Source organism: Dama dama, chromosome 26 (genome assembly GCF_033118175.1).
Source record: "Dama dama isolate Ldn47 chromosome 26, ASM3311817v1, whole genome shotgun sequence".
Taxonomy (NCBI): Eukaryota; Metazoa; Chordata; class Mammalia; order Artiodactyla; family Cervidae; genus Dama; species Dama dama.
The window spans coordinates 55098041-55124962 of record NC_083706.1 but is presented as its reverse complement, the minus strand read 5'-3'; the positions used below and the strand labels follow the sequence as shown (position 1 = coordinate 55124962).

Sequence of the window (26922 nt, the reverse complement as noted above, 5' to 3'; positions counted from 1 at the left end):
CCTATGATTTATTAGTGAATCTCAAAATAGCCTAGAACATGAGGGTTTTTAGCATCTACAGTGTCAAGCCCCGCTCGATTCCAGACTCACGTGTGGAACAGCAGAGAGTAGGCATCTCAGGGAGGCGCTGGCCTAGCTCCAGGCACTGAGCTGGTCTGGATCCACCCAGGAGGAGATGGTTGGGGGACATTTCGCCTCAGGCTGTGTGAGTGTTTCATCATTTCTGTAACCCGCGGACCTGGTAACAGTGGAAGGATGAGGGAAGCATCTCTCTGGGCTCCTTTCTTTTCTTCTGCATCTCAGTCTTAGGGCTGAAGACCCCCTGGAACCCTCAGCCTCCAGAGGCAGCATCAGAAACGAGGCCCTTGCTGTCATGTCAGTTTCTTCCTTAGTGGAGGGACCACTCTGCCGCTGCCCGTCAGGTGGCCGAGGGGCCGTTCCAGGCCTTCCGCTCCACCCCTGGTGGCCCGAGTGACGGCCCCCACCCCGAGCGGGCGGGCTGTGGGCCCTGAAGGGCAACGCCGGCAGGTGCAGCCCCAGGTCCCCCATCGCCTTCGGGGGGCCAGCCTCACGCCCACGGTCTCACGTCTGAAGGGCCCTCCGCAGCACAGCTGTCCTTCCCCGCGGCGTCAGCGCAGCCCCGTCGCCCCCCTCGCAGGCCGCCTGCAGTGACCCGGTCCTGCCGTGAGCGCGCCCCGCCTTTCCCTGGTCCTGCCGCCCGGGACCCAGTGTCTTGTGTTTGGCCAGTTGATGCCCTGGGGCCAGTCTCTGCTCGTGAAAGCATGGTCCCCAGATGGGCGTTTTCATCGGCGCTATGTTAAGTTCACTGTTGGGGCTGGCGTCTGGGGTTCCCCCCCTGTTTCTTTAGTAAGAGTATTATGTTTAGTATGATGTGTTTAGGCTCCTGGCCCTTTTGCCATTTGTTTCAGATAATCTCTAAGTTTTTTGTTAGCCTTTTAATTTTTTATGACCTTTTGGATGGGAAATTTGTTTTGTTACTGAGTCTATCACTCTTTCCTATGTTATTTCTTTCATTGCTTTTATTTAAAAAAAAAAAAAAATCCCCACCCAAACCTCAGATAAGTATTCAGTTCATCTTTGTTATCATTTTCATGACTTTTTAAAACACTCACCTCTCTAATAGACCTGGGATTTATTGTGTAAAATGTAGAGAGGGAATATATATTTATTTTTCCACTTTCACTGGATAGCCCCTTGGAAATCTGAATATAAGGTGTCTTTTTCTGACTTTGCCACTGGGCTTATGATGACCCTTGTTTTCCATTATGAACACCATCATCATCTGTGTGACTAAGCAGTGCTCCTCATTCCAGAGAGATCTGAGCTCAATGATAATAGCATCAACTCTATTTAGAGAATGTTTCGATTTTCCTAACCGGAGTCATGCAGTGAGCTTTGCAAGGCGATGGCAGGAAGGGTGTAGGAACACAGCGTCCCCTCTCCTTGTCCGCTTGCTTCGCTGAATCGCGTCATGGGTGGGAGGAGGGGCTTCTCCCGGAAGAGGACTTCCTGGGGGGTGGCGGACAGCCGTCTCCCATGGCCTGTCCCCAGTCTGCCCGGCTCCCCGAGGTCAAGGACACAGCCCAGGAGCCTGAGTGCATAGGACAAGGCTCCCCCCAAGGAGCTGACCTGAGAGGCGTCCTGCCTGCCCTGGTCGGGGAGCGGGCAGCCCCGGGACCCCAGCACTGATGCAACCCCCAGTCCTTCCATGCATCTCATCCAGGGTCTCCTGCTCAGCCTGGGAGGGTGTTTGGAGAGGCAGCATCCTGATCCCACCACTTAGGGGCCCCTTCAGGGTGTCCAGCCGTCATCCTCTGCATCTTTTACTGAAGGAAGGGATCTCAGGGTCTGTTTCCTCTCCCAAAACCCTTTCTTTGGCCTCGGGGACCCATAACCCGGGGCAGGCAGGAAATGGAGCGACTCCTTGTACCGTCTCCCTGGGGACTGTCTGGCCTGTCCCGTCTTTGTTGGTTCTCCTGAGCGGCAGCAGTGCTGGGGTCAGAGCTACTAGGGACCCAGTTAGACATACACACACATTCTTTTTTACATTCTTTCCTGCTATGGTTTATCTCGGGACATTGAATGTAGCTCCCTGTGAGCTACCGTAGGACCTGGTTGTGTATTCATCCTGGATGTAGTGGTTTGTCTGCGTCTTCTAACCCCAAGCGCCCAGTCCATCCCGCCCCACCCCACCCCACCCCCGACCCCTTGGCAACCGTACTTTCATAAAAATAAGTAAGTAAGAAAGAACTACCGGGTGATACACGAGCTTGGGCTGGGGGTCCGTCCTGGTGGAGCCGTACAGATCCTGCCGCAGGGCGTCCTCTCTGGGGCAGCCTGGGTCCTGAGTGAGTAGAATCGTGTGGTGTTTGTCCTTCTGTGTCTGGCCTGCTTTGCTTAGCGTGGTGTTTCTAAGGCTTATCCCTGCTGTAGTGCGCGTCAGAATGTTTATCTGTCAGGGCTGAGTAATATTCCCCCGCATGGCCAAGCCCCCTTCTGTTTATTCAGCCACCCCTCGGTAGACACTTGGGTGGCCTCCACCTGTTTTGCTCTTGTGACTAACGCTGCGGTCAAGGTGGGTGTATGCGATCTGTTGGCATCTCTGCTGCAGTTCTTCGGGGAATGGGCTCGCTGGGTCATATGGTATTTCTGTGGTTAACTTCATGAGGAGCTGCCAGGCGATTTTCCACAGTGACTGCACCATTTTACCTTCCCGCCAGCTTCTCCGCGTCCTCACTGATGCTTGTTATTTTCCACTTTTGTGGGGTTTTTTTCCCCTATTATAGCCATCCTTTGGGAAGGACTTCTTAAATAAAGGGCTTGCTTCCCTGGTGGCTCAGATGGTAAAGAATCTGCCTGCAATGCCGGAGATCCAGGTTTAAGTATATGTCAAAAGGCCAAGAACGAATGACTTAAATACTTGATTCTGAGGGTGATATTCATCACAGTTGTCACACTTAGGAACTCTTGAGGGGAGTTTCTGCCTTCACACACGCGGGGCCGTAGGAGGTCACCTGGACACTGCTCTGGGTGTACCAGTTTGCGCGTGGGAATCTTGGCGTTGTTCTTACTCTCAAGCAGTGACTTTGTTTGTTTTTAATTTATTTTTTGCCTCAAAACTTATTCCATCTGTGTTCCCAGATGGCTGAACTTTGGACAGTGTCAGCACTGAAAAGAATGATACTGTAATTTGTTACAACAGACTCATTTTTAAAAAATCCATAATCCATAGTTATCCTCAGGAAGAATGAGAGAAAGGATGTTCCTCTTGATGTCTAGTCCCATCAGAGATGAGAAAATGGGCATTCTGTGACCCTAAATGACCCAAGCAAGGATCATACATGAGCTAACCAGTGAAGAATTATAAGGGAACCCACAGGTCATTCGGTACCAAAATGTCATCCCTCGGGCTATTTATTACTTACAGAGGACTTGTGCATCTTTACAATGGGAGACCGATGACTTGCCACCTTGACACAGTGGCATTCAGCATCACTGAGCAAGGGTAGCCCAGCACCCCTGCCCCGTCTACTGCACCTTGAGGCCTGCAGCGTCGCCCAGGAGGTGTTTTTGCCAAAAGTGTTTGGCCTCAACCTTAAAAAGCCTCCAGACCTAACCTTGGTTCATAGGAAATATAGGAGTTAGAGCAACCAGTAAAGCAACAATCAGACACACCCGGAGACAATCTACAAGAAAACTGGACTTAACCAAGAACCCACAGAAAGGGCAAGGAAAAAAGATGTGGGGCCATTTTATTCTAGAAGCAAAAGCAATAAGGAACTGCAACCATCGAGGTGATGTGTGAACCTTGACCAAACCCTATGTTGGAAAATAACAGCTGTGGGTGACCTGAAGGCAGGACTGGAACATGGATGGGGTATTGGATGATGTTACGTATTCAGGGTTAGTTTCCTTAGGGGGACAGGCGTGTTCGGGTTATGTAAGAGAATGTCCTATTCTCAGGAGATGCTGTGTGTGTTATAAATGCACCTGGGGTGGAAGGTCATGGTGTCGATGGTTTATTATCAGACTTTTGGCTAAAACGTGTGTATGTGTGAGGAAAAGAGGGCGAGAGAAAATGTGTCCAAATGTGAGCAGTTGTTGAATCCAGGTGGAGGCTTCAGGAGTGGCCATTCAGCCTGCTCTTTAAACTTCTGCATCGGTTTGAGAAGTTTGTGACCAAAAAAAAAAAAAATGTGGGAAATTATCTATATCTAAAGTTTTGTGTTTAGATTCTCCAGAGCCTGACTCCTGCCTTTGAAAGTCTTCATTTTTTTCTGTCTTGCAGTTCGGGACCGAGTCAGGTCAAAGATGGAGAGAGACATCCTGGCAGAAGTGAATCACCCTTTCATCGTAAAGCTTCATTATGGTATGTGTGTGTGTGTGCTCAGTCATGTCCGGCTCTTTGCGACCCCATGGGCTGTAGCCCACCAGGCTCTTCTGTCCATGGGAGTCTCCAGGCAGGAGTACTGGAGTGGGTTGCCATTTCCTTCTCCAGGAGATCTTCCCAACCCAGGGGCTGAACCTCATCTCCTACATTGCAGGCTGGTTCTTTACCACTGTGCCACCTGGGAATCCCTTCATTACGGAGTAAAATAAACGGGTAAATAACCTACTTTTGAGAGGACCCAGAGCAACCCTCCCCTAAATCAGGGGAAACTGAAGCAGAGTCAAAGGGCCTCCTGGTCTCAGCATCCAGCCATGCCTGGTGGGAAGGGAGGCTGTCTCCCCCAGTTCCTAAATCTCAGATTCTTCTCTGGGGCAGGAAGTTGCCCTGTTTTCATCTCCAAGACCTAATCTGAGGGAGTGAGGGGTTACCTTTAATTAAATTATCATCATGGACAGTGTTTTTTAAAAAAGTCCCAACTTGGGATGAATCTATGACATTTTTGTGTTGTTTCAGAATAAAATGCTTATGACCCACTAGTTTCTTTAAACCAGAATGGTAACATCTCCTGCCTTTTAAGTAATGACAAGTATGTTAAACATGTGAGTCCTCAAAGCTTATTTCCAGGTAGGTTATTGTTTCCATTTCTCAGAAGGGAAAGCTGAGACTCAAACGGAATAATTCTGACTCTTGAGGCCACACATCTGTAATGCCCACCGAGGCTTTTTTGTTTGCTTTCTGCTGTCCTATCTTCTCAGAGAAGCTGTAAGTGAGATCTTCAAATTACCAATAATGAGATGATGACTCCAGTATCGTGGCAGACGGCATTAAAGCTTACAGCGCTAATTGAGTGATTGCTGTGGGTGAAGCCTTGCGCAGAACAGGGACAAACCCTTGCCTCGTGGGCAGAGAGGCTCGGGGGCGGGCGGCGCGGTGAGAGAGCGCCCGTGACTTTTACCCAAATCAGGAGTGAAGGCGTGAACACGCCGAGAGGCAGAGGGCACAGTTCTCTGCTCAAGAACCGCCGTTTCTAAGAACACGATTCAGAGAGGCTTGTTGGGGAAATAATAAGAGCCAGCGTGGACGCGAACCTGCCGCTGCCTGGGGGTGGCCAGGTCCCTGGGGCGGCAGGTGCCCGCCGACCCCAGTGGGGGAGGGAGGCTGACCGGCCCCCCGCCCCTTCCCCGGCACACGGCCGCCTCTGCTGTGCTGGTCCACGGTGTTGGACCCGATCCAGGTGTGGTTTCAGCTGGTCTCCAGGGTTTTTCTGAAGAAGTTAGGAGCTGAGCTCTTACAGAGATTTTCTAGGCATCCTCTGCGTTTCCTCTGTGATTGAGCAGAAGGCGCCTGTCCTCCACCTGCTGGTCAAGCCCTCGGACAGAGCTTTCATCCACGCGGGAGTCCCCGCGCCTCTGACGAAAGGATGTGTCGTTAGAGGCTTTACGTTTCTAAGTGAAGTGGAATGAAAGTGGCTCAGTTGTGTCCAACTCTTTGCGACCCCGTGGACTATACAGTCCATGGAATTCTCCAGGCCAGAATATGGAGCAGGTAGCCTTTCCGTTCTCCAGGGGAGCTTCCCAACCCAGGGATGGAACCCAGGTCTCCTGCATTATAGGCGGATTCTTTACCAGCTGAGCCACAAGGGAAGCCCTTCATTTCTAAAAGCCCACCATTATAAGCTTCTGGCCTTGACGTTCAGAAAACGAAGTTTCCAAGTGTGTGGGGCCGTCAGCACCCCATCCCGCCAAACCCCCTGTGTGACACAGACCCCACATGATGGTCCAGCGCTAACTTCGGACGGACCGTCCGGTGGCCACGGGTGTTACTTTCTCTTGACCCTCACGCGCCCGCAGCCCCCTCCGACCGAGGCGTGCGCTTGCTCGTGGTGGGCGGGGGCGGAACCGTGGACCACACGCCTGTACCCGTGGCCCTCGGGGCCCAAACCGAGGCCACGCGCCCCGTGGCCCCCAGGTACAGCAGCGAGGCTGTCCCAGCCCTGAGAGGAGGAACGGGTGGTGGGCGTCCTTGAGCCCTGAGGTGCACCGAAGCCGGTCCATAGAAGGGCAGGGTGGTCCCGGACTGTCCAATCGCCCCGCCCCGCCCCAGGCAGCTCACAGCAAAGCCGACCCTCCGACGAGACCCAGTTGGTCCCATGTTCACAGAGGTGATGAGGGCACGGGGACCTACTGATCCTTTTCCCTGCGTGTCTTTCAATCCCCTTAGTGATTAGGAATGGGAGGCAGGGGGTAGGAAAGGAAGAGAAACATTCTCCAGACTGTTAATGAGACGTGCAGGCAGCGCTCCTTGCCATGGGCCCCCTCTCTCTGAGCGCTGCCCCCCACGCTGTCTCTGCCCCCCTCCAGGCCTGCATCTGAAATGACTACACGGTACTGTCTGAGCCAAAGGCAGACGGACTCCCAGCGCTCAGCGCTGGCCCCAAGGGAGTGGCGGCCACCCCAGGCACTGTGACCCCAAAACGCTCTCACCTCTCTCTGTCCGCAGCCTTCCAGACGGAGGGGAAACTCTACCTGATTCTGGACTTCTTGCGCGGAGGGGACCTCTTCACCCGGCTCTCCAAAGAGGTACATGGTGTGGGGCGGCGGGCTGTGGGTGACTGCCTGGAGTCTGCGGGACACAGAGGGATCGGAGGAGGGGGTTGTGTGTGAGTGTGTTTGTGTCTACATGCATGCACATGTTTGTGTGCTGGGTGGTGTGTGTGTGTGTGAGTGTGCAACATACATGTGCACGTGTGATGGTGTGGGGTGTATGATGTGTGTATAGGTGTGTTACTTGTTTTAAAGAAGTCTTGCAAGTCACATGGAGAAGAAATCTGTTGTCTTCGAAGAAAGTGTTCGTTGCTCAGTCGTGTCTGACTCTTGGCGACCCCATGACTGTAGGCCGCCAGGCTCCTCTGTCCGTGGATTTCCCAGGCCAGAATACTGGAGTGGTGGCCATGCCCTTCTCCAGGGATCTTCCCGACCCAGGGATCAAACCCAGGTCTCCTGCGTTGTAGGCGGATTCTTTACCGTCTGAGCCACCAACGAAGGATCTTCAGAAAAGAGACTCTTCCCATGACCCCCGTGGAACTCTCGAACCGTCCTTGTGTAGAGCAGATGGAAACTTTGTCTATGTTACGTGGGGAAGACTATTTCAGAGCATCTCAGTTTCTCCCATGGGAAGATGCTATTCACACAAGGACCACACTTCTGGGAGGAGCGTCCAGTTAAGGCTGCAGACGGGAGACCTGCATGACCCCCAGCCCCTGCACAGCCTCAGGGCTTATCCTTGACACCCAACACCTGACGGGAACTTCCCAGAAAGTCTCACGGCTCAGCGTGGAAGCGCTCTGGCCCCTGCTTCATGGGATGGAAAACCCAGGCTCCTGCTCCAGGCAGGGGTGACTGGGCTTTTCGTCCTGACGATTCCGTGCAGTCTCTGTTACACAGAGGAGAGGGCGACAGCGTTGGTCACGATGCACCAGCAGGGTTGTGACCCTCTGATGCAGCCTCCCCCCGGCCGCGGGGCTCCCACTGGGCCTAACAGAGGCTTCAGCTGCACTCTCCCTTTCCTCACCGCCCACGGGCACAGAGGAGAGCCGCCCACCCCGCCTGACACTCTGACGTGAGCAGTTGATCGCGGTGGGGCCGGGTGGGGTCCCGTCCCTCCATCTCCCATGGGACCCCCAGGTCACAGCACAACTGATATATCGGGCTCTTTGTGATATCGATTGAAAGCATGGTTGAAGAATCAGGTCCAAGTTCTCCAAAAGCCCTCTGGACGCAGGTCTCTGGCCTCTTAACCCGCCTCCCAGCTGAGCGAAGTTCCCAAAGAGGCGGGATCACTGAGGTTGGCGTTTCTCGCCTGACGCCTCTTGGTTTGCTCCTTCCCCCTCATCTACAAAAAGCCAGGCCGCATCCAGTGTGACACACCCTATTTTTGGGCTTCTGGAAAAAGGCAACAACGATTAGCAAAAAACCCCATCATGGCTCCCAGTGGGAACACGTGAGGTTCCTGTGAGACCTTTTATTTCAGAGTTGAAGTGAAGTTGTCCAGCGTGGGCTCAGCAGCGTCTCAGAGTTCACAGACACACAGGAAATGAACGTTACCCTAACCCCAACCCTGCGTGAAAAAGTATTTTCTCTCCATTGTTTTCCCCGAGTCCACTGGACGGCATCCTTGTGAGTGTCAGTCTCAGCACTGACTCCTTCAAGAACTCACCCCTGTGGGTGTTTCATTCCCGTAGAGAAACTCGTTGTCATTTGGACTTGGAGGCCATCCTGAGCTGAGTCCTAAGAACAGCCGAGAAGGGGAAACGGCGCCTGTGAGCCTGGACTGCAGGCACGCCCGTGTGGTTATGTCCAGAAGTGGGGACGAGCGGGCGTAGGGGACCCCGACAGCCAGCAGCATCTGACGACAGAGAGGTCCCCTGAGTGTGTTGGCCAATTTAGAGAAGAAACACCCAGCCAGGGAAGGAGGTGCCGGTCGAGCGTGGAGACCAAACAAGCGATTCCAGAGGCCGGAGGGGCGGCGAGGGTTGGCGGGACCCTGATGCTTCTGTCCAGGACTTGGGGCGCATGTCCCGGCCCCGCTGGGAAGCATCCCCTTTGTGAAGGGGCCGAGCTCCACCTGCACCAGCCTGATGTCGTCGCGTTCATTTCCCTGAACGACCCATATCCTGGCCCCGGCTTCCCGGGCAGCCTTCTGATGGTGCGCTGATTTTCAGAGGGAGTTCAGTCATGACATGGATTTCTGGTCTCTGTGACGCTGACTTCTCATGGTGCAGCTAGAGACACACTTTTTGGTAGCATCCGGCTTGCTGGTGAGGTAACAACAGAATTGTGTGCTGGTTCTCACAGCCACCAGGGACAGGGAGATCATGCGAGGCAATGACCTTGAGGTCTGCTGGGCGCCGTGGCCTCGAGCATGTTTTAGCTGAGCCAGGATCCCTCTCACATCAGCCTCCCCGAGGGAGGCACCTGCCGACACGAGGGGGTCATGTTGGTGATCTGTGTTGGTCATCTGCTTCGGAGAGACAGTGGCTCCTCGTCCGTAACCCAAGGGGGAATGATGTGAGGTCTGAAGGAGGAGAAATGAGATTCAAGATGTAGTCTCAGGAAATCTTTCAGGCCTATTTACATCAACCTTCACAGCGTGGTTTAGCTGGTTGTATTATAATAAAATGGTATATCCCAGGCAGAGAAGATGCTTGAGAGTCCCTTGGACTGCAAGGAGATCCAACCAGTCCATCCTAAAGGAAATCAGTCCTGAATATTCATTGGAAGAACTGATGCTGAAGCTGAAGCTCCAATACTTTCGCCACCTGATGCGAAGAGCTGACTCACTGGAAAAGACCCTGATGCTGGGAAAGATTGAAGGCGGGAGGAGAAGGGGACGACAGAGGATGAGATGGTTGGATGATATCACCCACGTGATGGACATGAGTTTGAGTAGACTCTGGGGGTTGGTGATGGACAGGAAGGCCTGGCGTGCTGCAGTCCATGGGGTCACAGAGTCGGACACGACTGAGCAACTGAACTGAACCAAACATCCCAAGCACTTGTATTAAAACATAAGCCCAGAAACACACTCCCAAGCCACGTGGTTTGAGGAGCAAGAGAAACTGGAGGAGGAGACCCAGCCCGGTGTTCCCCCCACAAGTCGAGTTGCTTTCTGAGAAGAGCCCCCAGATTCACTGGTCCTGAAACTGCGACAAGAACTCACGCTTCTGTTGTAGGAGCTGGAAGAGCCTGGTTGGGGCCACGGTCTGCAGAGCGGAGCTGGGCTCAGGGGTCGGGGCTCAGGTCTCAGTGCTCGGGTCTCAGTGCTGGGGCTCAGGGCTCAGGGCTCAGGGCACGGTGTCCCGCTCTCTACACCTGGCAGACCAAGCAGGCTGAGTCTCCTCTGTCTCCTGCAGGTGATGTTCACGGAAGAGGACGTCAAGTTCTACCTGGCAGAGCTGGCCTTGGCCTTGGACCACCTGCACGGCCTGGGCATCATCTACAGAGACCTGAAGCCAGAGAAGTGAGCAGCCCCCCGCCCTCTCCCCACCGCCTCATGCTGCCCCAGAGACCTCACCCTGTCCCTGTTCCACTGTGAGCACACGCCAGGCCGGAGGCTGGGGAAGTCCCGGTGCTGCCCCCACACGCAGCGATTCCACCTGCCCGCCCCCCGAAAGGGGCAGACGCAGGGGTGGCTTGTGCTGAGACGTGTGGGATGGCCCCGCCCCCTCCCCCCTGACCCTCCGAACACCCCCCGCCCAGGAGACAGGCCGGGCCGGGCCTCACCCCTGTGGTTCAGGGGAGGCTGGGCAGGTAGGGGGTGACCCTCTGCTTCTCCAACCACACCTGCTGTCCCCCTTCTTAGGTGGGGCCCGTCCTGCAGTGGGCACGTCCCCCCCACACCTCCGCCTCCGGGCTGGCCTCCAGCCCACCTCCACCTCCAGGTTCTGGAAGCTCTTCAGCTGCCTCAGCAGGCCCGTTTCTAGGTGACAAGTCAGATGAGCTGTTCCAGGGTTTTCTAAAAGACAGTGGACCACATTCCCAGCCCAGATCCCAAATAGATTCCTGTATCTTTGGCAACGATCATCTGTAATGTTGTTTCTAGGATATTTTGCTAATCCAGTCTAAATTTTTTCAAAGTCCCCCCGAATAGTAATGTTCTTATTTCGGGCATTTTCCTGCTATTTTCTGTGCAGAGCTGGCACAGCCTAGGAGGGACCCACTTGCAAAGGAGGGGTCTACAGGGTGCTGTTTTAAGTTCAGTGGTCCCTGCTGCAGAGTTGGTGATTTCTCAACCCTCTGAAGTAGTTGATGACACCCCCCAACCCACCCCATCTCCTCGTAGACTGAGGTCCACACCTGCCGCTGGATGAGGTGGGGCCTGGCGGGACCCCAAAGCGTGGGGCTCAAGGCAACCCAGGCCCCGAGGGCATAGGAAGTGAATCTCCCCGCCTTCTTCTCCGTCTCTTACTCCTTCGCCTGCCGTGACCTGAGGAAAACACACACTCAGCTCTGAGACGCAGCCGTCGCTGACGGAAGCACCTGGGTTTGCCCAGGGACCAGGAACGTTGTGTATGTCTCTGATGCAGAGTGCGTTTGCCTGAGACCCACGCCCGGCATCAGCCTGACCGCCCCCTGGGCAGAGCATCTCTGCCGCACGTGTAAATGATGAATGTGTAAATGACCGTGAAAGGCCCTCTCCTGAGTGTCTCCACACCCTGCAAATGCCGCCTTCAGATCGCGGGCACTGGGCCACTGTTACCCCTGCTCTGAGCCCTGGGTCCCCAGGAGGGCAGCACCCCGAGTCTCCCTCTCGTTAAGGGTCAGAGAGATCCGAACAGTTAGACGTGGTAATATGTCATTGCAGGCTGAAGAACAAGGATTTTGTTGTCAACGAGAATTAGTAGGGAGTTAATCTTGAAAGTTGCTCCCTTCTGGGGCAAAGGTTAGGTGTAACTGAGAAGCAAAGATGAGAACCTTTGCTTCTTTCATTATAAATTGTCATCTCAAATTACATGCTGTAAATTTTTCCCGCCCTTTTCCATAAAATAGTGGGCATTACTTTTAATCCCATGGCTGATTCTTTTTTAATTGTGATTAGGTGAATATAACATAAAATGGACCATCTTGACCACCTTCGACGGCACAGTTTAGTCATGTCAAGAGCACTGACACGGTTATACATCACCACCCTCCATCCCCAAACTCTCCATCCTGCAAACGAACACTCTGTCCCCGTGGAAACACTGCCTCCCACCCCCAGCTCCCAGCACCCTCCCCCCGCTCTCCGTCTCTGCGGACCTGACCGCTCTGGGGCCCACGCGAGTGGGATCACACAGGAGTCGTCCTGTTATGACCGACACTGCCCTCAGCCTCGTGTCCTCCTGGTGACCATCCATTTGCTAACCTGTGTCCCAGCTTCCTCCCTGGCCCAAATGTGCTTAAGGTTCCACCTGTTAATCCTCACAGTCCTCATCCTGGTCTCTTTGGAGCTGGGCTGGCACCTCTCAGGAGCTGGGGGAGCAGGGTTTAGTTACAGAGAAGAGTGAGGCAGGGAGACCGGAAGCCCCCGGGGAGCCGTGGGCTGCAGCCTGGAGCAGGGCCTCGCGGGGCGCTGGCCTGCCTCCAGCCCCTCCGTGCCCCCCGCGGGAGCGAGCCCGGCCCCACGGCAGAGAGCCGGGGGCGGCAGGACGGGGCTCCCGGTGGTGGCCTCATGCTGGCAGCGAGGGCCGGGGCCAGGGGGCCAGCCTGCGGTCTCACAGGCTTCCCTGGAGCTCGGGGTTGGTCCCGAGAGCCAGGACCGGGCTCCTGGAGAGATCCGGGGAGAGGGAGTGGGCTCCATCCGGCCAGCGCCCGCCTGGGACAGGAGGTCCCTGAGGGGCTCAGGTGCTCCTGGCCCCGCTCAGCCCTGTTCTCACAGGGCAGGCAGTCCTGGGGGCGGGGGGCCAACCGTCCCCCTGGGCTCGAGAAGGTCTCAGATCTGCCGTCCCCCATGAAGGGCACAGGGCTGCTCCCTGCCCCCGTACCCCGAGGGTCTGTGTGCGTGCCCAACCCAGTGGAACCTGCTGACCAGAGAAGCGGCAGCCAGGGGGCCAGCAGGCACCCCCCTCACCCCCGGCATGGAGACCACTCCCCGGGGCCTGGGCGGGTCCCCTGGGGTCTGCGTGTCTCGTCTCAAAGCATCTGTTTTCCTCCCCTTTCTTCCAGCATCCTCCTGGATGAAGAGGGGCACATTAAGATCACAGGTGTGTAAGTCTCCCCACCCCCACCATTGACTTCATCCCGGCCCTGGTACGTGGGGCACCAGCCCAGGCCCTCCGTCACCAGTGCATGCACACGTGTCCCCGTGGCTGTGGCTGCTTCTGTGTGTGCCTGTCTTCCTAGGGAAGTCACAGCTCCCCGGCGGCCCTCCTTCCTTCTCGCCTTCTGACCGCAGACCCTTCTAGCACCTTTCCTGCTAACCCTCAGCATCACTGGATGTTTTGTTCCTGAATCTCATCTCAGCATGTCTGCAAGGGCGCCGCCCCGCTGAAACCTCAGACCCCTCCTGCCGCCACTCAGTTCGGTGGGACCGAGCACCCGCCTCGTCCCCTGACCCCGCAGTACTGGCCTCCTCACTGAGTCACATTCCCAGCCTTCCAACAGCACCAGCTCATCGTCTTACAGCTCTGGCGGCCGGGAGCCCAGACCCGTCCCACTGGCTGAGGTCAGAAGGGCTGTGCTCCCTTGTGGAGGCTCCAGGAGGACGGTCTGCTCACCCCTTCAGCCGCTGCTTCCCTTGGCATGCTGCCCATTCCCTCCTTTGGAGCCAGTGGTCAGCTCCCCTCTCTTTCTGACTCCGGCCGTGCCCCCCTGTCCAGAGGAGGGCCTCGAGCTTCATCCTGGAGCCCCGGGTGACTGCCCATCTCAGGACACACACCTGGTCACTCCTGCAGGGAGGGCCGGGTCAGGTGACCCATCCACAGTTTCCAGGGTTGGGGCGTGGACATCTGTGGGGGCTGCTCTGCTGGCCCCCCACTGACCGGGTCCTGGCCTGGCCTTCACGCACACCCACTGCCTGTGTCTGCCAGCTGGCTGATCACGAGTGCTCCCCCATAACCTCCGGAGGCGGCTGTCCCTGCTCAGGGGGCAGCGCTCCACCCCAGTTGCCGTCAGAGCCTCCTCGTGTCTGCTCCGGGGCCCCAGGCTCTCTGGTCTCCCTGCTGTCTCTTCTCTCCTTTGGGCTGGCTCACCCCACTCCTGATGGCTCCCCCATCCCAGCACAGAGCACAGAGTAATGACAGTAACTTCTCTTTAATGTCAGACAGTTAGACTTTTCAAGTTTCTCGTGAACTATGCATGAGAACACGGCACTAATATGACACAGGCTTCAGAGGCACCCTCGAGGCAGGGGGTCACAGGTTGGGGGGCACCTGCAGTGTCCACTGGCGTGACCTGCTACTGAGTCCACCTTGACCTGTTGGTGCCTCTGTGCTGCCCGCATGGAGGGCAGCAGAAGAGATGAACACTTAGAAGCCGAGAACCTAAACCTGACTCCCGCAGCCAGTTGAAACAGTTCAGAAGTGCCAACCAGGCATTTCATGGAGATTTAAGGTTCTGCTAACACCTGTCTGGTTTTCCCTGCTAAGTGAGGAACTGCACGCGTGTGTTATATAAACCCCACGTGTGCACACGTGTACAGAGGTGGCTGGAATAAGCAGGAGCGGCCACACTAAATGTATGTGTCATATCATAGGGTTTTCTTTCGGTGTTAGTTCTACAAGGTCTTGTCAGTCTTCATAGAACCGTTCAACTTCGGCTTCTTCGGCATCAGTGGTCGGGGCATAGACTTGGATTACTGTGATGTTGAATGGTTTGCCTTGGAAACGAACAGAGATCATTCTGTCATTTCTGAGGTTGCAACCAAGTACTGCATTTCAGACCCTTTGGTTGACCATGATGGCTACTGCATTTCTTCTAAGGGATTCCTGCCCACAGCAGTAGATATAATGGTCATCTGAGTTAAATTCACCCCTTCCAGTCCATTTTAGTTCGCTGATTCCTAGAATGTTGATGTTCACACTTGGCATCTCCTGCTTGACCACATCCAATTTACCTTGATTCATGGACCTAACGTTCCAGTTTCCTACTCAGTACTGTTCTTTATAGCCTCGGACTTTACTTTCACCACCAGACACATCCACAACTGGGCATCGTTTCTGCTCTGGCCCAGACGCTTTGTTCTTTCTGGAGCTGTTTCTCTGCTCTTCCCCAGCAGCATATTGGATACCTACCGACCTGGGGGGGCTCAATCAGAGGATTTTGGCTTCTTCTGATGCAGTCATTGCCGTCTCTGTTATTTATTAGTGACCCCCAAGTTTGTCATTTGTCATGATTTGTCATTTTGGCACAAATGACAGATAAGCCCCCGAGACTCTGATGTGCAGAGCAAGGCACTCCGGCAGTGAGTGTCAGACTCACGTGGGTGGCGGGGAGGCTGTCTTAGCCGTGGGGTCTCTTGGTCCTCACTCGGCCTGGGAGGAAGTGACATAACCTGAAGTTCACAGATGATGAACTGGAGGTGTCTGTAATCTCAGGACCACATGCTCACAGTGTCCCTCACCCCCTGGGTGCAGTAACATGAGCGCAGCAGGACGGCGCCCCTGGCTGGTTTTGAGGGTGAGATCTGGGGACGGTGACCCATGGCAGGAGCTCTGAAGCCCCATCAGACTTGTCTGTCTTCTACTTCATGCCTCACCACTGGGGGCCACCTTCCTGAGCACCCTTCTGCCCGTGACCCCTTTCTGGTCCCTTTCTTTGGAACAGGGGTCCTCTCCCTCCCGTGCATCAGAGCAGTGTCGGGCATCAGAACACAGGCTCCGGGTACCCTTGTGAGCACTCCCGGACGTGTTCATCCCGACAGATTCTGACGGGGAGGCGCGGGGCCTGGCTCAGCCTCTGCAGGCAGCGTGGCCCCAGGAGGGCGGCGGGGGGAGGGCTGGCCGGGCAGCCAGGGGCCTGAGCACTGCCCGGAGCCTGAGCGCTGTGTTCTGTGTGTCCCTGTAGATTTTGGGCTGAGTAAAGAAGCCATCGACCATGACAAGAGAGCCTACTCCTTCTGCGGGACGATCGAGTACATGGCGCCCGAGGTGGTGAACCGGCGGGGCCACACGCAGAGCGCAGACTGGTGGTCTTTCGGCGTGCTCATGGTACGGTGTGCTCGTGACGCGACACCCACAGTCTGCAGGCACCCGGGTCGCTGTGCCCCTGTGTGCCTGCCCATCCCCAGAGCTCAGAGATCCGGGAACAACCCAGGAAAACAATGCCCGTTGTGTGACTCATCCATCCCCGAGCCTGGCATTTCCTGGCAGCCTCCCCTCCGTCCTCCCCAGGCTCCCAGCATTGGGAAACAGAGCAGGGATTCAGCTAAGGATACAGATGTGTGAAGAGTCAGACCTTCATCCTTAACGCCCTTAGCATTATTTGAAAGGGTGCGGTCATTTCCAGATTAAAGACATTTTTCTTATTTTTCAATCACAGAATCCCTCCACTTAGTCATAAGTCACCACGAACCAAAACACATGAGTGGAGCTTTTTTACATCTACGTCTAGAAACGTGGATTTTCTTCGGATCGTGTGTTCACAGAGCATGCGGCAAACACCGTCTAGACAGGCCGTCCCGTAGTCATGGCAGAAGAGGTGCTGGCCCACACAGGCCCCTGTCCTCAGCCCTCCTTGTCCCCTGCCCCCGTCCCGCCCCCCTGCACCAGGCCCCGGGCTGGCGGCCCCTCACGCTTGAGTGCCCTCAGCAGGAACCAGACCTCGGAGGCTCCCAGGTCTGATGCTGGATGGGAGAAGCATCATGGCCTCTCCGGGTGGTCCAGCCCCCTCCTCCTTGTGCATGTAATGAACGAGGAGACCAAGTGACAGGAATTCTCGGAGATTCCACGGAGCTTGTTCGGCTGCCTCTTTCCAGCACATGCCTCACACCCTGGCCACGGGACCTCTGGCCTCTGTCCTGCAGGGTGTCGCTGTGTGCCTTCTGGCTGGTACCCAGGAAGCTCACTCGGTCTCTAGGTTCCGGGCCTTGGTCCTGCAGACTCACAAGTGCGGGCTGATGGGACTCGTCAGCACAGACCCCTGACCTCAGTCTGCAGGGCAGACACGTCAAACCAGTTCGGGGGCGGGCTGTAGGGGGGGTGGGGCATTAGTTCCCACTGCCTCAGCCTGGACGCCAGGGCACGGGTGTCCAGAAGAGACCACCCACCGCCCTGGGCAGTGCCCCCGCCTCCAGGGTCAGTGTGATGTCTCCCCTCCAGCCACTCACAAGGAAGTCAAACTGTGATGAGGAGGCTGCTCCCCAAACAGTCACAGCAAATGACGCAGGTTAATCCAGGCAAGGCAATTGGCACAAGTGCTTGACCTCACGCAGGCCCCATGAGTGCTGGCTGCCAGGGCCCTGGTGAGGCTCGCTGTGTTCATGGTTGTTTAGACCTTGAGTGGCCTCAGCTGAGACGCAGTCTGTCTTCCCGGGGGAGGCCCCTGAGATGGGACGTCCAGCTGTCCCTTCCGACCAGCCGTCTCTCTTTAGACACATCAGTGAGACCGTCAGGTTAGCTTCTCCCCTGGAAGGTAACCACCTCCATGGCTCTGCTCTTGTTCACGTGGGTGCTTCCCCATCAGCCTGTCTGGAGGGTGTGTGGTGGGGGTGGGCGCAGGGTGTCAGCACCCTCACTGCAGATTTTACCAGAAGTTTGGTATCACCTTCCTGACATGGGCTTCCTGGTCCCAGGTCGCAGTTCTGCATCTTCAGGAGCGATTCTGGTTCTTCAGCCTCCATCCCCCTCCATCCCCCCGAACCCCTCCATCCCCGTGAGAAGCACGGGGCGGGGTGGGCTCCCTGAGCGCCGCCAGCTTCCTCCCGTCCCTGGACCCCGTCCCTACACTCTCAAAGCCTTTAGGGTGTACACTGGGCTCACCAGAGACCGCACAGTGGTTCCCCCGGGAGCCCGTGCCTGAGGCTCTGAAGTCACAGGATGCCATGCGTGCCTCTGGGTACCTGATGTTTATCAGTAGCAGAGCAGGAGGCCGGCCTGAGCCCAGGAGGAAGGACCATCTTAGCGGCCAGCACAGAAGACTGCACACAAAACCACACCCAGCAGAGCCAGCTGGAGTTAGCGCTGTGAGGCTTCTGGTGGAGCGGGGATATGCCGTCCACCTTGTCTGTGTCTCTGTATATTAAGACAACAGGCATAAAATCTATCCCAGGAAGATAAAATATGCCTTACATGCTGTTTTCTGGTCAAAATCATTGCATGTTTAATAAATGGAGAGACTGAAAGGAAAAAAAGGAACAGTGAAGACAGGAAGATGAAATGAGAAACGACCGAGGGAGGAGAGATGTGAGAGGCAGAGAGGAGAGGAGGGCCGGGAGAAGATGCTCGCACTGAGTCTTCTTGGCGCTTGGCCTCATCTTGGCTCATGAACACAAGCGTCTCATCTTGTGTCATGAACACCTGTCTCTGCGAGGGTCTGCCGGGCACAGGGGAGACCCTCACGGGTCCCCAGCCCAGGAAGGTCTGGGCCCCAAGGGTCCACAGGCAGTGACAGCAGAGTGGGCCTGGGTGCCCCAGCCCCCCCGACCCCTGTGCCCCGGGAAATGGCCCCCAACTTTGGAGACAGTGGCCCAGAGAGGCTGACCTCTCGCCCCTGCTATCTGCCACGGTCCTCACTGCAAGGACTGTCTGGCCACCTTGCTCTCGGGCCCAGGACACTCCATCCTGAATTACCCACTTAGGGCCCGTCCGCTCCACATTCAGTGTCTCATGACTGCTGGGCTGGGGGATCACAGTAGGGTGAAGGAGGAGGGTTGTCCGGGTGATGAGTCTGCATGGCTCTCAGAGTCCACAGGGAATCCTCACATTCGATCTGGACTGAAAGCTATCTCTCCCCTCCCCTCCCCTGCCTCCTCCTCGCCGAGCAAATCCACTGCCCCCACCAGGGAAGGACGGGTCCTCAGTCGCCCCCGTGGAAGGTGTGTGGACATGTCCTGCTGCCTCTGCAGGTCCCCGTCCCGGCACTGACCCCCGCTCCCTGCTGTGGAGCTGAGTTATTAACCATCGCCCGCCCGTCCATCTCCGCACTGAACGCCGAGCCCCGCCATGTGGCTCTGTTCTAAGCAAGCACGTGGGCTGGCACCCGCATGTAACTGACCAGGCCTCTGGTGGCCATGTGAACTCGGGCACACTCTGCCTGTCTGGGTCTGTCCACTGGGCGGTGGGCTTGGTCTGAACACTTGCTCCCATTCTGTGTTGCTCTGCAGTTCGAGATGCTCACTGGGTCGCTGCCATTCCAGGGGAAGGACAGGAAGGAGACCATGGCCCTCATCCTCAAGTGAGTCAAACTCCCACCTTGGGATCCACCCCAGCACTTGCTCGCCCCTTCTGATAGCAAGAGCTTCCGTCTTCGAAACCAGGCGTGTCCAGTAGGCAATGATGGTAGTGAGCATCCTTGGCATTTCCCTGTCACTGGATAAAGTGAGTGGGGTGTGATTCTGAAGAAATCTTCTATCAAAGATTCTGTTTCCCATCCATGAAACTCATCAAAGTTGTCTGGTGGCAGGGTCTTTAGGCATGATGGCTGGTAACCTTCAGAAATGCAGACTCAGGGGCAGGGGGAGACAGGGGCTCCCAAGAGAGCCTGCCTGCTCTGCCTGTTGACGGCTCATGCCGCGGCCTGAACTCTCCTGCCTGACATGGGCAGGAGTCGTGTGTCCCACGTGAATGAGTGCGTGCATGCTAAGTCACTTCAGTCGTGTCCAACTCTTTGCGGCCCTGTGGACTATATCCCGCCAGGCTCCTCTGTTCATGGGGTTTCCCAGGCAAGAATACTGGAGTGGGTTGCCATTTCCTCCTCCAGGGGATCTTGCCAACCCAGAGATTGAATCCATGTCTCTTATGTCTTCTGCATTGACAGCTGGGTTCTTTACCACTAGTGTCATCTGGGAAGCATGTGACTGGGTGTGAACATAATTTTCTCCTTAATGTTCATGCAGAATCTTGTACCATGAAAATAAGTTTTGCTCTTAGAACCCTAGAGAGACATCTAAATGCAGAGCCAGTCTTTCTGTAATATCCTTTTTTAAAGCATCATTTAGGCTCTTAGTTCCCCGACCAGGGATCAAACCCACGCTCCCTGCAGTGGAAGCACCAGGTCCTAACTGCTGGACCGGCAGAGAAGTCCTTGCTATAACACCTTAAATGTGAACAGGCTTCATCTGAGCCAGATGTCAGATAGCAAGCCGTGGGAGAGAGAGAAGCAGGCAGAGGGCCGACAAGAGTGGGGAAGTGGCCCCTGGAACAGGTGGACTCCAAGTCACTCCAGAAGCTCTCGCTGCTCGGGGGGTGGGGCGGAGGGGGGTGCTCACCGCACCTGCAGGAGAAGCTGTGAAGCTGCTTGGCCTCATGACCAGCTCTCTCAAACTTTGCTTGCAGGTGGACATACAACTTTTATAAAACCGAGAGGCACCTACAAACCTTGTGTTTTTTTAGATCACGTCATTTTATAAATAGAAGGAGACATCCCATAAACAGTGTTTTCCTGTATCAAGTGACCTTATACTGTGATGACATGCGTCACTACAATCTGCTGTTTCTATGATGGCCTCTGCTCCTTTCCATTCTAAGGGGGCACAAGACCATTTTTGGGAACTAGAATAATTACCCCCCCCCCCCCCCAGCAAATCCCAGGTGTGAATTTACAGCCTGTCACTTGGAAGTGGCAGCATTTCTGAGGGGGCAGTGCCAGACTGTGGTCACGTGGTCCCTGAAGGGAGGTGGGGGGTGTCCAGGACCCCAGGGTCCTGCAAGGCCCTCCTTTCCCAGATGTGACCGCAGACTTAACTGGAGGCAGATGGGAGAATCCAGCTGCCTCGTCAAACTGAGAGATTCCTAAAATGTCAGCAACGTCACTCATCTCTCCAAAGCCTTTGATGTCGTTGTCTCAGGAAACATAGTTAATTTCCATTTAAAATGTTACTTATGTTCATGGGAGCATTGCTGTTTATCTCTAGGGGCTTTATTGTTTTTTAATGAATTATTAAACAGCTACTGTGAATAGCTGCTCTGGTCACCTTGCTTTGATTGGACTTCTCTGTGGATGCCGACTGCAGAAACCCAGAGCACTAGGGCAAACTCTGGTCCCCCTCGGCTCATCCTCCCCTGAAATATGACTGTGCTTTTCAGAGCCAAGCTAGGCATGCCGCAGTTCCTCAGTGTGGAGGCCCAGAGTCTGCTGAGAGCGCTGTTCAAACGGAACCCCTGCAACCGGCTGGGTAAGCCCCCCTGACCCCTGATCCACCCGGGGCTGCCCGGGGGGTGGTTGGAACATGGAGGACACACAGGTGTGAACCAGTGGGGAGCGGAGCTCAGGAGGAGCCCTGCGTGGCGGCAGCAGGTGGGGGGCTGGAATACAAGGACCCAGTCCCCCCGTACTTCCTTGCCGTGCAACCTTGAGCAGAGGGCTGCCCCCTCTGTGCCTGGGTTCCCACCTGTGAAGCGAGGGTCATAGCAGAGCTTCTTCACGGGCTTGTGAGGAAGACCTCCAGAGCCAGCATGGTACCCGCCACGTAGGAAACACGCAGTGTGTGTGACAAAGGAAGGTGTGAAAAGCAGAGATAATCGGAGTGCACAGACCCAGGGGTGGGGAGGGCATCTTTCTTTCCCCGCCGCTTGGACAGACAGAGTCGTCGGAGGCTCAGGTCCTGGCAGAGGAAACCACCGTCCTGTCCCCCGAGATCACTGCAAGAAAGGCAGAGTGGGCGAGGAGGGACTGTTGGGCTGTCCCTGGAAGGGCTGGCAGCACTAGACAATGAAGCATGAAGCGCCCGGCTGGGTCCTGAGTTCACGCCAGAAGCAGAAGAGAGAACCAGCTATGGCGCAGAGGAATCCCTCTGGTCTGTCATCCTGAGAAGTCATCACGCAACCTGCCACCAGTAGCTCTGCTGATGATTGAAACTTTGATTTCGGTACCAAGGCTTTGTTATGAAAATCTGCCCAGTCTCTGCCTTGTCGTTTGTGAGTGCCAGGACAGACTCCGGACACCTGTTCCGTCACGGACGCGTATGTGACCATGTGTGCAAAGCGCCTCCCTCCTAGGTAGCAGGCACACCAATCCACTCCACTCCCAACTGCTCTGCCCTTGGGCAGTGCCCAGGTGTGGCCTCACCTGCCTAACCTCCCCAGTGGTAGAAACTGGAGTCAGGAACTGGAAATGAAGACGTCAGCTCATTTATCCACTGAAACACACAGGAGAACAAACAGTTCAAGTCTCATCCCTTGCAGTGATTGAAGAATTCTGTCTTGGGAGTCCCTCTTTTCTTTCAAATATCACAGCATTTGGTGGGGAGAATTCTCATGGGGAACCGGGTGACTGTAACCAAGCTGAGGGGAGGGGAAATGTATTTGTTCTTCCTTTGTTCTGGAAAAAGGAAATAATTTTCTGAATTTACTTTTGTCTTAGAATTTAACATCACAAAAATCATAGCTCTCTAACCCAGAATATTGTTCTGTTATTTAGTTTGCATACCTGATGAGAGAGAAAGATGGATTGGTCTCATTAGGTGGATAAATAATCATCAAATTATACTAGCCTAGAGGAGCCTGCCGCAGCCTGGAAAACAGACCATCCACGGCCAGAGACTGCCCTCCTGATAGTCTCTAAAGTGAATTATTGTAAAGGTTTCCAGGAGTTATGGACCATCCTGCAAGAACACTTCATATTAATGTCATAGGATGTGCAGACTCATATAAAGAGGAAATCATAGTAGGAATTATTACTCACCCAACTTGACCCAGGTCGGCTACTAAATTTAATTACCTTAAATCTTTGGCCTATAAAGTGAAAATTATGTTGTGTAGATTAATTTTGCTCTACACAGGCGGCTAGATTAGAAGGCTGGGACTTCTTCCCCCTTTTGATTGCCTTGAGCCTTATTCTTGACCACCACCCCCCACCCCCCGCCCCGTGCAGTCCCCTGGCCATTTGGTGAGTTTGTCAACATCAGAAGATCTCATCCAAACCCTGGGTCCTCCCATCAATCTGTGGTTTGACCCCATCACCTTCAAGTCAACCCAGATCTCTGTCCATTGATCCTTGAACTGTAGAGGGGTCCCCTCTGTCCACATTTCCACTCTTAAGCTATGACCAACTTAGAAAGCATATTAAAAAGCAGAGACATTACTTTGCCCACAAAGGCCATCTAGTCAAGGCTATGGTTTTTCCAGTAGTCATGTATGGATGTGAGAGTTGGACTATAAAGAAAGCTGAGCGCTGAAGAATTGATGCTTTTGAACTGTGGTATTGGAGAAGACTCTTGAGAGTCCCTTGGACTGGAAGGAGATCCAACCAGTCCATCCTAAAGGAGATCAGTCCTGGGTGTTCATTGGAAGGACGGATGCTGAAGCTGAAACTCCAGTACTTTGGCCACCTGGTGCAAAGAGCTGACTCATTGGAAAAGACCCTGATGCTGAGAAAGATTGAAGACAGGAGGAGAAGGGGATGACAGAGGATGAGATGGTTGGATGGCATCACCAGCTCGATGGACGTGAGTCTGAGCAAGCTCTAGGAGTTGGCGATGAACAGGGAGGCCCGGCGTGCTGCAGTCCATGGAGTCGCAAAGAGTTGGACATGACTGAGCGACTGAACTGAACTGATCAGGACCCTAGTGATATGGGGTCAGGGGCCACCTTGCCCCAGGGTGAACTGATCCCAACTAATCACATTTCGAAATAAGGTTGCCCATGAGGTTCTGGGGTTAGGACTTGACCACATGAATCTGGAGGAACACAGTTCAATACCTCTGAGAGTGAGTCCATAGCATCTGCAGTAGAAGAAACGGCGGAAGTTTGTCTGGTTGGTGTCACACACCTGGCAGGTGACGAGACCGAGGCCCTTGCCCCAGATCGCGTGCTGGAGGAGCTGCGGCTGCCGAGCCTGGAGATTGTGTTTCTACCTGGTCGTCCCCTGGAGGCACAGCATTCTCACCCAGAGTCCGAGTCTAGGTCCCCGGCCACTGCTGGCCGTGGGCGTGCACTGTTCAGTGAGGTGCCCCGCATACCTGCGGTGGGTGCTGGGGACACAGGTCGGTGATGCTTCCCGGGAAACCCTGTCATGTGGGTGAAGAGGCCAGAAATCTCAGGTGGAAACACCCCTGCCTTTTCCCTGCAGACCTGAGGAGGAGGAGGAGCCAGCAGAGGGAGCCCCCTCCCCGGCAGGATGCAATACCTGAGGGGCAAGGGGCAGGGGCAAGGTGGGGCTGGGGGGACAGGCAGATGGAGGAGGCAGGAGGGCCCCCAGCCAGGCCTGGCAGAGGCTGGGTGGCCAGTGGGTGGGACGGCAGGAGCAGGGTTCTTTTCTGTGCCATAAATGGAGAGATTTTACTTTTAAATTTGTCAAAAACAGAGTCAAATTTGTGTCTATTTTAACCATGGTGCAAGTGGACCCAGCAGCTGGAAGACTGGATCATTTGGGCTTCGCCCTTGTTTATTACACACTGTGGTCTGTTCGGTGATGGAAGCAGACGCGAAATAAACCGGCTGCTACAGTCAGGAGGGCCCCCCGGCAGGGCTGCCTGAGGACCTGGGGTGGTATCTCCAAGCCTTGTGTGTGTATCAGCGTGGGGGTCGGTGGGGGGCATGGGTTCTGGGCCGGAGAAACACTGCGCAGAGTCACGGAGGATCCTGTAGCACGTGAGAGCACGTGTGACCTCAGGCAGCCGAGGGGAGGGGCCGGGGAGGCCATGCAGACTCAACAGTCCCCACCTTGCAGTCCCCGAAGGATACAGCAAGGGGGGCACGGCGATCTGGTTTCTCAGCCGATCATTCTGGTCGTGAATTAGAGAAGGGCCCTCCGGGGGTCCCTAGCTCATCCCTGTGAACATCTGCAGCTTCTCTGGAGAGTCCTGGGACATCCCGGCCTCCTGGGAGACCAGGCAGCAGGTTCTGGAGTCAGACCTGCCGCTGAGCATAAAACAGTATCACCAGTAAACTGCCACCAACCGCCCCGGGGACACCGGGGGCAGGGCCGGCTGCTTGCAAGGGTTCTGCCCTTCCGGTTCCTGTCTCCTTTCCAGAGTCCATCTCCACGGGCTGTGCTCTCCTGATCTGGCTTCAGACACCAGCCACCCTGCTCTCCAGTCATCTCCAGCCCTGCTGGCGCCCCCGAGACCTCTCGTGCTGGGCTGGCCTTTGATGGCTTGGTCATGACGAACACCCTGCCCCTCACTGGGAGCTGACGGTTGCACACCAGCCCTGAGGATCTGTTGGGGCCCTGCCCTCAGCCGGCAGGGCCCTGGGAGATAAGACAGCTACGGCCGAGCAAAGATTCTAAGCATCAAATGAAATATCAAGCTGACTGAAGATACTTCAAAGCCATAAAAATGACGTGTAGATTATCTGTGGGTGATGAAGACGTAAAAAGGAGACCTAGTGTTCAAATCCTGGGCGGCTATAGACTGGCCTTCAGGAGTGCGCGGGTTCGATGGAATGCAAAGTACGCGAGGAAAATAGCCAGATGTAAGCGGATTGTGAACACACCCGAAAGAACTAGAGAGCGACTCCATGTGACTCTCAGACAACAAACACAGCACCAAATAGATAGTTCAACAGTCACGAAGGGACCAGGGATTAAACATTTCCCCAAACCTTCTGTGGCCAGGAAGATTCAAGGAAAACATTTTTGGCAGATCCTCAGAACTTTTGAGGGATGATTTACTGAGACTGTGGGAGCTTGTTGATGATTGAGCCCAGGAGGAAATGAACAGGTCGCCTTGTTAAAAAATGTGCAGTGGAAGGGTTCCAGGTGACCAGGGTCAGAAAGGGTCAGGTCCCGGCCACAGGCCCAGTGCTGCGTTTACAGCCGCGCCCAGTGGAGGTCGGTTCCCACAGATGTAACATCACCGCTGGACCAACACGGAGAAATCCAGACATGGTCCAGAGAGCCGCCTTCGGGAAGACAGCCCTTGAGTGATCACAGCAGAAGTAATTAAATGTGGTACTTACTCACACTGCAGAGAGTAAGCGTGAATTCTTGAATCTGCATATTTGGCTGGCATCGGGATCTTGATGAAGGCTCGCTAAGCTGCCTAGAGATTGCTCTTCTGTTCTGAATGTTTCCGTCCATGCGCACCTGCCCTTGGGGCACTTGCCTCTGGGGACAGAGTGAGGCTTGAGTGCGTTTGGTGACGACCCCACAGCACGTCAGCCGAGATTCAGCGACAAGCAGACTCCCCCGACTCTCCCAGGATGGATCTCTGCTCACCGCTGTTTGTCAAGTGTGTTTAAGCAAAAAGGAGTTGTCAAGTGCAGAGTCGACTATGTTAACTTGTTTCATGAGAGGATGAACAGAACTGGAATCCAAAATAATCACCCCACTTTCCCTAGGAAGGTTGACACAGGCTTCAGAGAGCTGCGTGCAGAAACGTTCTGTTTTACATTTCCCTGCTCTGGAATACTTATAATTTTTGAGTCATAACCAAAGTGTCAGTTCACCGTTGAGTGTTTCCTGAGGCCTAGAAGCACAAACATGGTGCAGAATCTCACTGCAGTGGAAGAAGGTGCAGATAAAAACGTGCCCAAGAAGACCCAGCTGGTACAACAGAGACTTGTACTTATACCAACACCTGTATTTCCTGTCTGTCCTGTTTTGTTTCGATTCCTGCAGCATGTACTTGCAAATAACGAATGAGCATGAAATGGCAATGGGTAAAACGTGCAAAATAGACCAGTAAAAGTATTTATCACTCAGTCATGTCCAACCCTTTGCGACCCCATGGACTGTAGCCCGCCAGGCTCTTCTGTCCATGGGGATTCTCCAGGCAAGAATACTGGAGTGGGTTGCCATCTCCTCCTTCAGGGGATCGTCCCGACCAGGGATCGAATCTGGGTTTCTTGCATTGCAGGAGGATTGTTTACCATCTGAGCCACCAGGGAAGCCCCCAAAAAGAGCTGAAAGAGTACAAATCAGAGGTGATTTTTCATT

General features: G+C 54.9%; 1 protein-coding gene across 4 annotated transcripts in view; it reads left to right on the top strand.

Annotated features, from left to right (window-relative positions):
• RPS6KA2 (ribosomal protein S6 kinase A2) overlaps nucleotides 1–26922 on the top strand; it is a 330716-nt gene that overhangs the window by 258697 nt on the left and 45097 nt on the right. For all 4 annotated transcript variants that reach the window (XM_061130065.1, XM_061130067.1, XM_061130066.1 and 1 more), the window contains 7 exons: nucleotides 4310–4390; nucleotides 6911–6990; nucleotides 10323–10429; nucleotides 13114–13151; nucleotides 15952–16094; nucleotides 19208–19278; nucleotides 21129–21217. In XM_061130065.1, the coding sequence (XP_060986048.1) occupies nucleotides 4310–4390; nucleotides 6911–6990; nucleotides 10323–10429; nucleotides 13114–13151; nucleotides 15952–16094; nucleotides 19208–19278; nucleotides 21129–21217 (609 nt within the window). The remainder of the gene's footprint in view (nucleotides 1–4309; nucleotides 4391–6910; nucleotides 6991–10322; nucleotides 10430–13113; nucleotides 13152–15951; nucleotides 16095–19207; nucleotides 19279–21128; nucleotides 21218–26922) is intronic.